Below are 14,950 nucleotides of genomic sequence, written 5' to 3'. Positions count from 1 at the left end.
TATCAACACGCTCAGAATATTAGCCAAATCCATATAAGGTAAAACCTCCAAACGTGCCCAGTATATAGCCAAACCCACCAAAAGCAGTTCAACTTTGTGATAAATATTTGAAGAAAGTTAAATGGTGATTAATATGCCGATTTTAGGTTTTGAAAAAACATAATAGACTTGCGTGTATTTAGTCCCGAAGTCTTAAATCTCTCTTTGTCTGATTATAATCTTCATTATTACACCCAAACTAATTCTGGTTTCCAAGAAATGCCATCAACATGCGAGGAGAAGACAGATGCTGTGGAATTGCTGAAAATGTTACATGAGTCAATCGCACTCTTCATAAAAGTTGTATTCATCTCAACAAAAAATATTTTGCAGACGAATATGACACAAGGGCAGAGAAGAAGGTTATCTAATGGCTTGGTGACGGGACACGCCTACAGCGTCACAGGTTATGCACAAGTGAGTTTATTCAAGGGCATGTCACACCTACAATGTCAGAGGTTATGTGCATGTGATCTCATTCAATGAAAGGACACGCCTACGATGTTAAAGGTTACGCCCAAATGACTTAAACTTCGAATACGCCCACGGAACCAATTTTTGTCCATATGAGTAACAGTTAAAATAATTTCTTTTTTAAATCAGTCTTTTGGGACGTGTCTTTTCCTAAGGTAAATGATAATATATAATACTGGGCAAGATTACATTCTATGAAAAAAAAACATACCTTCAATGTACATGTATTAGGTTCTGTCCAGATCAATGGAATACACCCATACAATCAAGTATTGCCAATATGAGCTAAAAAAAAAAAGAAAAACCGAGTTCATTTTTTTTCCATCAGTCTTTTGTAATATGTCTCCTCCCCAAGTAAGCGTGGTAATTTTGATTAAATGATTTGCAAATGAGATAATGTTTTTTAATTAACAAAAAATGCTTTCATTCATTTGTAGATACCGGTGAAAAATGGAATGATCATTTTGATTCGGCTGAGAAATCCGTGGGGACATTTTGAGTGGAATGGAGCTTGGAGTGATGGGTAGTCATCTAAAAATTGTCAAATAAAAGAGGGAGCCGTGTCATGGATATTGTTATTTTGTTCTGTTTGTATATTTCAGTTAACAAAATGTTTAATTTTGTGTTTTTTAATTTCCTTTATTTTTGTTATTAATAATTAAGATCACCACACTGGGGAGCCTTAGGTCAGGATGCACTAAAGAAACTGAAGCCGACAAATTCTGAGGATGGAGAATTTTGGTAAGAATTGAAATAACCTCCCCAAAAAAGTATTGACAGACATTCCATACCCTGTTTCCAAAGAAAATACAGATTACTGTTGAGAGAGAAGTCTTACTTTAGGTTTTATGCTGATAATTTTTATTATTATTATTATTTTTTTTTTTTTTTTTTTTTTTTTTTTTTTTTTTTTTTGATAATTTTAGTAAAATTTTCTAAATCATGAATATGAAATTGTTAAATTAGGTGTTGCATTATAAAGAAAACTTATGGAGAAAAACAAGGAGAAAAACACTTCAGCTAACTAGACAATTTAAGCCACAACTTAAATATATTTCTAGAAATAAGTGTTAACTATTTCAGTTATCTTTCTTTGTCAGTGTTGAATTGTGCCCAATAGTAATCTGAAGTAAACTGCAGAGAATTCCAACATTTGGCCGTTTTTTGTACTGGAATCCTCTTTCAAAAAGTGTTTGAAATCTAATAATTTTATTTTATTAATTTGTTACAGAAAACACGTTTTTTTTTAAAAAGGATGATACTTTAGAATTCTTACAGACAATCTGACAAATCAGGGTATAAGATGACATATTTCCAGTTAATGTGGATCATCATGTCCAAGCATCCATGACCTTCAACTTTGCAATGCGTTTTAGGAAGAACTCAAAATTAACTTCAATGAATTAGATTTATGTCCTTGTTCCGATAATGAATCAATGCCAAGGTTACCTTTACTGTGGAAAATAGATGTACTCAACATCTGTATTTTTTAGTATTCTTTTGCATTGCTGATGAAATGTGTCAATGTTTTATTTTAGGATGTCGTTTGTTGATTTTTCCAACATTTTCACCATGTTGGAGGTTTGTCACCTGGGTCCTGAGTGCTGGAAATGTGAGCCCTCCATCCAGCATAGGAAATCCTGGGGAGCGGCTGTAGGACACAGAGAGTGGAGGGTGGGCTACAATGCTGGAGGAGCAGCCTCTTCACGTCAGTATATACCATGAGAGTGTTCGAATAATTTATCCTGAGAGTGTGAATAATACATTTTTTTAACCCAAGATTGTCTGTAATTTTTACATAAGTTATGCTAAATACATAATTGGATTAGGCAGCAGACATGGCATATATTATAAATTTCCATCGAACTGAATGTCTGACTGAATCAATTTTTATCATTTTAAGAGACCTGAGTCAATGAGAGTGTATGGATTCATCATTTTATTTAATAACATGAGTACCTAGTGACTCAAATTCAAGTCTTTGAATGATTTATATTATTGTAGACATCCTGAGAGTGTGTGCTTTAATCATGTTATTTTATACCCTGGGAGTATGTGAATTAATCATATTGTTTAATATTCTGTATGTGAATGGATTATTTTATTCCCTGAGAGTGTGTGATTCACAATATTGAATACCCTGAGAATGTGTGTAAAAGGTGAATATAACGAGCTGTGATTAATCTCATAAATTCAGTAAACAATATGAAATGTGAACAGGGCAAAAAACAGCAGCTAATGAGTCATTTTATATGCATAGATAGGTGTGCATGAATCGCACTAAATTATTTTTTGAAAGCATGTGAATAAATCTTATTTCATAACATGAGAGTGTGCGAATGAATCTTATTTGATACATTGATATTGTGAGAATGATTCAAAATTATTTTATACTCTGAGAGTCTGTGAATGAATTATATAATTTTATACACCAAGAGTGTGTAAATGAATCAGTATTAAGGATAGACGATACGTTCCTCAATAATAATTATATAATTTTTTCTATGATTTTGTCACTGAAGTATTGCTACTTTAACATGTTTACTCGCAAAAAATTGAGGTACCTTATGGGGCATTTGTGGAAGATACCAGAGGATGATGTTTCCTGTATAATCCTTTTGGAAAAAAACTTTATTTGCCAATAACACATTTTTTAGCGTTTCAATTTTTTAAAGACAATTAGAAACCATTTTAGAAATCAGAAGGTAATTATAATTTTGAATATTTTCCACACAATACGATTCGAATATATACAAACAGATATTTGAGGAATGTATCGTCTGACCTAAATTATACCCTGGGAGTGTGTGAATGAATCATGGTATTGTTTACCTTGAGAGTGTAAATGAGCTAATTTTTTAATACTCTGAGATTCTTCAATGTAAAAAGTAAAGATAACGAACAGTGGTCAATTTCAAAAAATCGACAAACAATACAAATATGTGAAGAGGGCATAAAACATGGACCCCTGGAAATTCCAGAGGTGGGATCAGGTGCCTAGGGGGAGTAAGCATCCGCTGTTGACCGGTCACTCCCGTTGTGAGCCCTATGTATTGATCAGGTAGACGGAACTATCCGTAGTCAATTCAGTGCAAAACAAAGACCTAACAATAATTGGTATGAAACAAGTCAGCCAAAATACGACCCAGTGATAGGTTATATTTGCTAACAAGGTCATTATAACGACCATAAAATTTACGAAATGCTGACTTTAAAGGAGGCTGTTGAAATCTCTGTAACATCAACTTATCAGTGAGTAGCCTGTGCCTCGCTTTAAAAATTGATCATACTCAGAGCAAGCTCTTGAGGAGCGAATATATTAGGAAATATAAACACCATAAGCAGGTGATTGTGGAATATTACTACATGGATAAAGAAAGTTGACGATGGAAAAGCTAAAGTCATCTCGTTTGTCATACAATTAATTGTTCATTGGCCTTTATCGTCAGTAAAATATCTAAATATGAAACAGATGTGTCTGTGGTGTCTTTTATTTCAAGTTCACTGGGATATATCGAGTCGACATACGAATGAAAATCACTTTTATAAATTGATGTATCTGAATGTCGAATTGAGGGCCATAGCTAGTGTTTTTCTCTTCTCGTGTAGAAGTTTTTGAATAAATTCTGCTTCATAGGAATATAAAAACAGGTCAGCTAATAAAGGAGCACAATTAGTGCTAATCGAAATTTCAACAGTTTGTTGGAGAACTTGGTCTCCGAAGACTACCTAAATATTGTCAATGAGGAATTCCAGCATCCTTTTAATATCAACTTCAGAGTACCTGTGTGTACAATCAGAGTGGTTTTTATTATTCAAATTGTCTATCCTGATAGTGTCTGATATATATTTTTTTTTTCATCCAATGCGTCTCTGAATTAATTATTTTACATCCTAAGAATGTCTCAGTTGTTTTATTCGCGAGAGTGTCTGCATGAAAGATTCTGTAATATGACTTTTCTGATGATTATATGATTTGCAAATATATGGATAATATATTCTGTATTTGTTGCAAGCCTTTGCCGACATTTGATTTTATAACAGTCCTGCTGAAGAGAACATTATGGGAAAACATCATTAATAAGGTATTCTTTGTTTTCCACATACAGCTCTGCTTTGGCACAACAATCAGTTCTACCTCGAAGTACCGTCTGCTTGTTGCGTCATCATCTCTCTTATGCAGAAGTACAGATTATGTGGTGACGTCAGACACTTCCTGTCATGTGGATGTCTTATATACCAGGTTATTATTTGTTGTTTTCTGCCATATAGCCCCTAAATATTTCAGCTGTGTTAGAAAAGAAGCATATATTTATAACAATATTTGCGATCAACCACTCAAAATTATTCATTGTTGGAGACTTTCTACAAGGATGAAATATTCTCAATCGTTCACTGTTATTCATAAGCTGGTTCACTGAGTTAGTATGAGTTCAAGGGGTTAATTTTCGCCGAGAGTCAATGAAAAATGTGAAGATAACGAGCACTGAACGATTTCTAAAATCCTGTAAACAACACAACTTGTGACGAGGGCAAAACAGGGACCCCTGGAAACATTAAAGGTGGGAATAGGTGTGTAGGAGGAGTAAGCATCACATGTCAACGGGTCATATCCACTGTGAGCTTCTTGTATTGATCAGGTAAATGAAGTTTACGTAGTCATATTTAGTATAAAAACATTGACAAATCAAATGGTATTAAACATGTGGACCAAAATACGATCCAACGATGGGTTTATTTACAAACAAGGTCAGAGTAACGACCAAAGAATTAGCGATATTCTGCATACAAAAGAGATTCTTGAAAGCCCTTTAATATCAACCTATTTGTCAGTAGTCTACCTCGGTTCAAAAATTGATTGTGCTCAGAAAATCCTCTCTTACGTACAGAATCAGTTGGGAGACATATGCCCATTATGACATTTGAATATTACTACATAAATAGAAAAAGTTGGCAATGGAAAAGCTGAAATTACGTTTGTCATATAGTTTAGTTGTTAGTTGGCCATTAATATCTATAGTCAGTAAAACATCCAGATACGAAACAGATTAGGATTTGAGTTTGATATTTTGACTCGACATCTGATCGAAAATGATAAATCGATATATAATAATGTCGAATTGAAAGCCACAGCAAGAGGTTACTTCTCATATAGAATGATCTGAGAACTTTAAACAAATGACGTTTAAGATGAAATATGAAAATAACGAACAACATTGCAAAAGATACCTAGTATTCCAATGCATTCTGAATCTCTATGTACTGTAGATATTTAAGCACTGACAAAGATTTTGATGTGTTTCATCCTCCATTTTTAACCAAAACGTTTTGGTTTATCATCGCTACTATTTTTCTTTGGTGTTATTTGTAGTAACATATGATAGGAAAAAGTAATTTATAGTCTATCCGTTATTAAAAAAAAATCATAGGCACAGTTATGTTTTCATTGGCAAGGAACTGGTAAATCATTCTGTTTATAAGAGCCAAAATAATAATCCATTTCAAGTAGCAACAATTAAGTCAATAATTCCTGTATTTCTTTCTCTTCTAGGCTCCAAAGGACCAATCTTCTAGACTCACAGCGTACTTTTTCAATCATAGCAGACTTTATGCCACGACTGGTTTTAAAACTGAGCGAGAGAATGTGGGATTTTTCAGATTACCCGCCGGATATTACGTCATCCTGCCAGTGACAAGCTTCCCCAATGTAGAGGGGAAATACCTCATCAGAATTTTTACGTCTGGAAAATGCAAAATGCGGTAAGCAATGTCAGAGATTTTTCATGGCATAGTTTAAACTACATCTTCGTTGTCCGGTTTGATTCCTTTACAGCAACACAGTATTTTAAGGCTGCCTTTTTATGCTTTCAGTCTGTTCATTCCTCATGCAGTATTAAACGTGTTTAATGCTTTATATTGCAGAGAATATTATCCAGTTCTATGTATCAACCTATTACAACACAGTAGATATTGCATGTATAACTAAAATGCTTTAATAATTTAATGAATTTCAAGAAGAATGAAATAATGTGTTGAATACAAGTATATAAGATATTTTATTTCTGTCTTTTTTAGGGAGCTGGATGATGACGATGCTATGCTGTACATACAGGTATAATAATATACGCTAGCAATTGGTATCTCAGTTATTATATTTTACTAATATGCTACAAATGTAACCGGTTCTTGTAGAAATTAAAAAATGACTGCAAGATGGTATATAGGGTTGGATTCTTAGTATTTATTCCGTGGAGATATATAGTTGATTTCAAGATGAATTAAATGTTTTAAATCAACCCTAAAATAACAATAACAACATATAAATACATAGACAACATATAAACAAGCACATTCACTTTACAACACAAAACGATCACAATTTAAACACATAAAACATTCATTTAGGCCATTACTTTACACTTTATATAAACGCATTCAAAGGGCGATAACTCTTTGAAACTCTTACTGAATTAATGATGTAAATTATATTTCTCTATACTGAAATATTTACAATACTTTAAAAATATGAGTTTAACATACCAGTGTATGGAACTGAGTGATTTATCTCTTAATCAGGATGACTTTAAAGAATTATTACATGATGACCTAATGGATTAATAAATTATAAAATCATAATAATTCAAACCCAGATCTTAATCCAAAGATCTACATGAATTAGATTAAAACATATAACTTGCTCTTACTTTACAATATCGATCTTAACTTTAATAACTTTAGAACTTTCACTCTAGCACATTCATACTCATTTAGCAAGTTTATATTAAAATACTTTATTATCATTCATTATCTTTAATTTTAGTTTATGATCATTAGATGTGTTTATAAAAGGTTTACTTACAGTTTATGGGTGTTTAATATACTCCAAAATATCAAAAATTAAATTTTAAGCAATCACAAATCTCTAGCTACACCCTTCTCAGACAGTATCTTTGAATGGGATAATAAAACAAAGGTTTCCCGCCTGAATGGACAACTTTGACCAAACAATACCAACTGACCAATAGAATGTAGGAAGACAGACAATACCCTTATTTATAAATGGACTAATCCTTATATCTACCTTAACCCATAGTCTTTGGGTTAAACCATTATTTAATAGGGATGTTTATGATTTAAACATATAAATAAATAATATATTATTTAGTAATGCAGGCGCAGCGCTTGTATAGATGTATGGATGAATGAATGAATGATTAATTCCTGAAATAAAATATATAGCATTAATTAAAATAAAATAAAACTAAGTACAACTACCACAAACTCCCCCCAGCTGAGAAATGACGTCCCTGTCATTTACTATACAGCAAAGCATAAAATGTAGTTGTATTTAATCTTTATTAATGAAACTGATGATGCTCTTCAATAAAAGTGTTCTTTCTTCTGGAACATCTGTCATAAAATACATCTGTCTGAGCATATCTAATTCTCTGTGTTTGGTATCACTACTGTCTTTGATCTGGTAAACTTTATAATCTTCAAGATGTTTCGGTGGTTTACGTTGCCTTGCAGATCTTCTTACTGACCTTTGTGCTTCATCTCCTGACCCTAAGCCACCACCCTCCTCTGACTGGGGTGCAGGGATTTCCCGGGTTTCCCTCACTGGCTCTGGTCTGGCTTCTTCTTCTCTATCTTCTGTTCTCTCCTCAGCTCTATCTTCAGCTCTCTCTTCCCTAATACTGTGTTCAGTATCTTCTAGAGCATTACCCTTCCTTGGTACCGGTACCTGCAAATAATATTCATCCTCAGAATCACTAAGATCTGCATTCTCTTCTACTTCTGTAACAGTTTCCTTGTTGTGTTCTTCCTTCTCCTGTGTTGGTTGTACTTTCTTTAATCTTGGTTTGGGCTTTGGCTTTTCTGGAACAATCTGCTGTTGGTCTGGGTCAATGCATCCTATTGGCAACAGAAGATTTCGATGTAGTGTTCTTGTTCTTCCAAGGCCATCTTCTCTTTGTACTTTATATACTGGTACGTCAGGGTTAGGTTGTTTGATGATTATGTATGCCTCTTCCTCCCATCTATCCGCAATTTTATGTTTACCGTCAAAGGCTACAATTTTCACTAAAACTCTATCACCTACTTGTAAATTAACACCTCTTACCTTCTGATTGTAATACCTACCTTGTTTTATTCTTGCTTTTTCTGCTGCTCTTAGTGCTAACTCATATGCGGACTTCATTCTTGTTCTTAGATCTTCTACATATTTTGTCATTGTTTTCTTCTCTGTGTTGTTGATTCCGAAGGCTAGATCGATAGGTAACCTTGGTTCTCTCCCAAACATTAGCAGGTATGGTGATTGCCCTGTACTCTCGTGCCTAGTGCTGTTATAAGCATGTACCAATGGTGGGATGTAAGCTTTCCAATTGGACTTCTGTGATGGGTTGAGTGTTCCGAGCATGTCCATAAGTGTTCTATTAAACCTTTCACACATGCCATTGCCCATGGGATGATAAGGGGTTGTTCTTGATTTCTTCATCCCTGTAATATTGCACAGTTCTTTTATGATGTTACCGTCAAAGTTGGCTCCTTGGTCACTGTGTATTCTAGTTGGAAAGCCGTACTTGGTCATAAAATTTGTATAGAGGGCCTCAGCTGTTGTTCTTGCTGTCTGATTCTTTGTTGGGATGGCCTGGGCAAATCTTGTGAAATGGTCAGTTATTATCAGGATATGATGGTAACCTCCTTTAGATGGCTCCAAGGTCAAGAAGTCCATGCACACTAATTCGAGTGGATATGATGTTCTTATTGGTATTAGTGGTGCACGTTGATTGGTTGGTACTTTTCTTCTTAAACATCTTGGACATCCTTTCACCCAGTTGTCTATGTCATTGTTCATGTCATTCCAGTAGAAACGGTCCTTTACTAAAGAAATCAATCGGTCTCGTCCTGGGTGTCCAAAGTCATTATGCAGGCTTTTCAAAATGACTGGTACTACGTCTTTTGGGACTACCAACTGTTTCCTCTCTTTGTCATCTATCTTTGTTTTCCTGAATAAAATACCATCAACTAGGTCAAGGGAATAGAAGTTTCTTATGAGAGCCAATGAATGGTGGGATGGTGGTAGATCTTCCATTCTTGGTTTCTTCCCTGACTTTACATGATGGATCCAATTTCTGAGAACAGCATCCTCTTTCTGTGCTTCTATCCAATTGACCTGTTTAAACTGACATGGGGGTTGTGTGTTCAACTGGTTTACAATTTCTGAATCAAAAGATAAATTTTCTACATTTGGAATATCTAACTGAATTGAATTACAAACAGCCTTAAAACAATCATCTGAAATATAACAAGATTCAGTTGTCTGTCCTGTTAGTCTAGAGAGTCCGTCAGCATCTGAGTTTTTCTTACCTGGTCGATATTGAATTTCTAAGTCAAAATTGGCAAGAGCTGCCAACCACCTATGTCCTGTCGAATCTAATTTAGCTGTTGTGAGGACATAGGTGAGTGGGTTATTGTCCGTCAGTACTCTGGTCTTACTCCCCAGCAGATAATCTTTGAATTTGTCACACACTGCCCACTTCAGTGCTAAGTATTCTAACTTATGGGCAGGATAGTTCTTTTCTGCTTTTGTCAGCCCTCGACTTGCATAGCTGATAACTCTTTTCTGTTTGTTCTGTTCTTGATAGAGTACTGCCCCTAGTCCTTGATGGCTCGCATCTGTGTGGAGTTCAAATGGGATGTTGTAATCTGCATAACCTAAAACTGGGGGTGATACTAAGGCGTCTTTTAGATGTTGAAATGCTTGCTGCTCTTCAGTGCCCCATTTCCATTTCTTTGTTGAACTCTTTTTAGCTGCCTTCTTACTCTCTGTTGGAATTGGCATTAATTGGCATAGTGGTTTGGAAATTTTGCTGAAATTCTTAATAAATTTGCGGTAGTATCCTACGAATCCCAGGAACTTCCTAACCTCTTCTGGTGTTGTAGGGGTAGGCCAGTTGATGACTTTACTGGTTTTGTCCGGGTCCGTCTCAATACCTTTGTTGGAAACTATGTGTCCTACATACTTGACTCTTTGTTGGAAAAATGTACACTTCTTCTGGGATAATTTCAGTCCTGCATTTCTCAGCTTATCAAAAACTTGTTGAAGTCGTTGTAAATGTTCTTCGAAGGTCCTAGAAAAGATGATAATATCGTCCAGAAATATAAAGCAGATGTTCAGATGTAACTCACCTAGGCAGTCTTCCATTAGGCGTTGATATGTGGCCGGGCTGTTGGATAAGCCAAACGGCATGCGGTTGTATTCGTAGAATCCTAATGGGCTTACGGTAAATGCAGTCCTTTCCTTATGCTTTTCCTCTATTTCAATTTGATGGTATCCTGATTTAGCATCTAAAACGGTGAAGTATGAATTCCCAGATAAGCTGTCTAAAATGTCTTCAATTCGTGGTAAGGCATAAGCATCTTTTTTGGTCTTGTTGTTCAACTGTCTATAGTCCACGCACATTCTTAATTCTCCATTCTTCTTCCTCACTAAGACAACATTACTAGAAAATGGTGATTTGGATCTTCTTATCACTCCTGCTTCTAATAGCTGTTGTAGATGGTCTCTAACTTCTTTATACATTGATGGTGGTATTCGTCTATGTCTTTGTTTGAATGGCGTTGGATCTGTCAACTCAATTCTGTGTTTAACTGTTGTCACATGTCCGATATCTGTGTCTCCCTTTGAGAACATATCTTTGTTTCTCAGAATCATTTCTTGAACTGCAAAGTATTCATCTCTGCTTAAATTCTCCCTTGATATGTTAAATGAATCCTGTTCTGTGATTGTCTTAGAATTGGTTGCAGCAGACTCTTCAGGCATTTCCTCCATGGTGACTGGTTGAATCTCTGCAATAAGAGCTCTGGGTGGAACCTTTACTGTTCTAGTAGTAACATTGCTAACTGTAACTAGTACTGGTTCCTGTACTTGATAGTTGTAGTCTATAAGGTTTGGGATGATGTCTAAATCCTTTGGAATAGATGACTTGACTGTTGGTTGTATGAGAGCTATCGTCTGTTGATAAGGGATCATTCTGTCGACAAAACCTTGGATTTGTACTTCTCCATTTGGTGGAATAATGATAGGTTCTCTTTCTGCTGACTTGATCAATCCTAATCTGTAATTGTTCTTTATTAATTCTCGTTCACGTAATGATAAACATCGAAATGTTAAATACCAGGGTGTATGTAGATTTGCCTTTTGTAGGAATCTATCTCCGTAATTGTCCTTGGTATCTTCCATCATGACTCTCAGTACATTGGTTCCTAAGAGTATGGGTACAGTCCTGTGGTAGTTTGTATCATCAACAACCAGGAATAAGCATCTATGTTGTTTACTATCTCCTAGACCTTTTGATGAAATATCTAACTCTACAGATCCTTTGTATGGCAAACTACTACCATCAGCACACTGTAGTTGGAATGCTTCTTTAATATCTTGCATTTCGATGTCCTTCAGATGTTGTTGGTAAAATGACTGACAAATAGTTGATACTGTAGATCCTGTATCTAATAATGCATTTGTTGTTAATCCATTTATGTTCACTTCAACTTCTGTTGGTTCTCCAATAATCCCTGTTGATTGACGCTGTATATGATTTCGACCTAACGTCCGCGTCTCAATGCAGGCCGAGATAGGTTTAACCCTCTCCTGTGATCTAGACGAACTCTACAACCATACTTCACATGACCTAATTGTCCACATCTATAACAAACTACATCACCATCATCTCTACTTCTGTATGAGGAATGTCCTTGATTTTGTCTGTAATCTCTAAATTGTTGTTGACCTCCTCCTTGACCTTGAAATTTTTCATTCATAAAATGTTTCTGTGGTCGTTCTGCTTGGTATTTCTGGCGTACTTCATTGATATCTTCCTTCATCTGGGACATTTTAGTATCCATTTTCTGTATCATAGCTTTCAGTTCGTCCATCTGTGGATTACTGGCTATAGTTTGGATTGTTGTTTTCTTGATGTCCTTTTTTCTTAGTTTGTCTTGTTCCACTTTCCTTATTGCTCGTCTTAATTCATCAAAATCTGTTGACTCCTTGAAGATATGACCAGTAATGTCCTTCAAGTTTTCAGATAAACCATTCCAGAACATGTTTCGCAGCATCTGATCTGTGTTGGTTGGAATGATTTCATCATTCTGGATGACTTTATTTAGGAGATCTTCTAATCGACAACTCCACTCTGACACATCTTCATTATCTCTTTGAGCTGCACTGTAGAACTGAGAAAGCAGGTTTTCATTGTCATCTACAGTTCCATAAACACTTTCAAATCTGTGCATTATTTCCTCTAATGATGCATCAGGTCCAAGTCTCATAAGCACTCTGGCTGCATTTCCACGCAATGACCTCCTCATGCTCTGCAAAAGTATGGCTGGTTTTACATCACTCTTCTTTAAACACTCTACTTCGTACCGCCATAAATCATATGAGGTGTCACTTTTCTTATCTCCAGAGAAGACTGGGAGTTTTGGAAGATGAGACGAAATAGTCGCAAATTCTGGGGAACTGTTGCTTGCACCTGAAGTTGTGTCTCCTTGAGATAATCTTGGTGCTGTCCAGTGTGTATAACTTGTCATCCAAGCTTTTAATTCCTTGGCAGACTTTGCCTTTGGTTTTACTCCTAACTCCTTGAAAGCTTTTGCTAGTTGTTGAAGTTCTGTTTCAGACATATCTTCTGTTGTTTCTGGATCTACACTCATGATGATGATTGAGTTGTGAGATTATCTCTAATTTCTGAGTACTTCACTTAACTAAATGTATACTTACTATCTATATTACACTAGTACTATACTACTGTCTATTGCTAGCTAACTACTCCTAATCTAATCTTAAGTTAATTGAACTACATGCTGATCATCAATATTTCAAATAATTTCTGAAATGAAGAGATAATGAGAGGCTGAAAAAAAAAAATTTTGATTAAATTTCTAATTCCCTGAAAAAAATAATAATTAACAGATTCTGAAATATATACTACCACCAGCAGCTAATAAACTATTTTTCAAATGTTGTTTAAGAAGACAAAATTTTACTAAATAAATGAACTAAATAATTTAAATAAACTTGACTTAAATAAATGATCTAACTAATACTCTATGAATTAACTGTAAGTTCAACTAATCAATATCTAATTCTTAAATCTAAATCTAAATTAACTAAACTAAGTCTAATTAAAGCTAACTTAAAAAAAAATAAAAATGACGTGTAATTCAAGAAAAGAAGAAACCGAAGCGCTGAGTTACAGAAAAAGAAACCGACACGTTGACCTATTGGTCAATGAACCTGAAAAGAAAATGAATATATATATCCCCAAATTAATCAACACATGATTTCAGAATGTTTGTTCTACAAGTGAAGGGAAATACCAATACTATATTGGAGTATAATGACAACAGACAATATGCCTCAGAAAAGCTCACTTGAAAATTTCAATCTACAAGAAGTGGAATATTTTTTAGTTACACCTTTACCTGTAGTCAGCTTATAGCCTAGCTACATGTATAATTCTAATCAGCAGTAAACTGACAAATCAGCAAGTCTGTATAATACTGGAAATTCAAATGCAGTTGCAATATAAAATTATTTCTTACTAATTGATGATGATGAAATGAATGATGTGTTGTCGCTGCAAGCAAAGCGCAGTGTAAGTAAACACAAATATCTAAATGGGGAATTGAATTTAATTGACCTACATTTTACTTGTAAGCTGAAATGAAGAATTTATCTTGATATTAAATTATTACCAAATGCAAGATGGTCAAGCCGCTTCCAGGAAATGAATAAACAAACCAAATACAAAACACCAGCAACTCTAGTTTATGAATACCAGCTGAAAAAAACCAACAACTCCTTTTGCTAAAACGTGGTTTTGTTTACCGGATGTTGTTATCTGGATGTCAAGGTCAATGGAACTGGTTTAGTTTAATTTAGAAAATACCTTCCGGATATTTCCGGATGTGCTTTTAGCGCGTTATTTAGTAAACTTTTAAGTTTTAAGCACACTCAAATGTCTCTTTTTCACTGACTTTCAATCTATGTTAATACTAAATGACGCAAAAATATGAATTCATACAGAATAAACAAAACAAAATGAGATGACCTACTGTACAAAATAAAACAGCTGATATCGATCACGTGATCAAAAATTTAGGCCAAATCTAAATATAGTTTTTGCATTCACAGAACATGAGCAACGAATAGTGAAACAATCTTACCGGTTCATGCATGGTAGTAAATAGTCCAAATACACAAATACAACACAATTTCACAAATATAGTGTCACAAATCACAACACAAACACAGCACAACACAAACACAAATACACATGTACATGGCTCTTGCGCAATCCCTGGAAAGATACTTCCGGTGACGTCACAAAGCGCGGAATACGAATGATGAATAGGAATTGAAGTTCAAGTT

The 14,950-nt window shown here is 34.8% G+C and overlaps 1 protein-coding gene across 1 annotated transcript in view; it reads left to right on the top strand.

Moving 5' to 3' along the window:
• The window catches only part of LOC133191088 (calpain-9-like), a 54,476-nt gene that overhangs the window by 25,712 nt on the left and 13,814 nt on the right, over positions 1–14,950 (top strand). The window contains exons 23-29 of the mRNA XM_061326774.1: positions 373–456; positions 951–1,036; positions 1,177–1,254; positions 2,052–2,221; positions 4,623–4,756; positions 6,065–6,273; positions 6,589–6,625. Of these exons, the coding sequence (XP_061182758.1) occupies positions 373–456; positions 951–1,036; positions 1,177–1,254; positions 2,052–2,221; positions 4,623–4,756; positions 6,065–6,273; positions 6,589–6,625 (798 nt within the window). The remainder of the gene's footprint in view (positions 1–372; positions 457–950; positions 1,037–1,176; positions 1,255–2,051; positions 2,222–4,622; positions 4,757–6,064; positions 6,274–6,588; positions 6,626–14,950) is intronic.

The sequence above is a fragment of the Saccostrea echinata genome, unplaced genomic scaffold (genome assembly GCF_033153115.1).
Source record: "Saccostrea echinata isolate AGI-Se365-2 ecotype Australia unplaced genomic scaffold, CSIRO_AGI_Sech_v1 ptg000023l, whole genome shotgun sequence".
Lineage (NCBI taxonomy): Eukaryota > Metazoa > Mollusca > Bivalvia > Ostreida > Ostreidae > Saccostrea > Saccostrea echinata.
The sequence above is the reverse complement of the archived record's forward strand: the minus strand, read 5'-3'. Positions and strand labels throughout refer to the sequence as shown.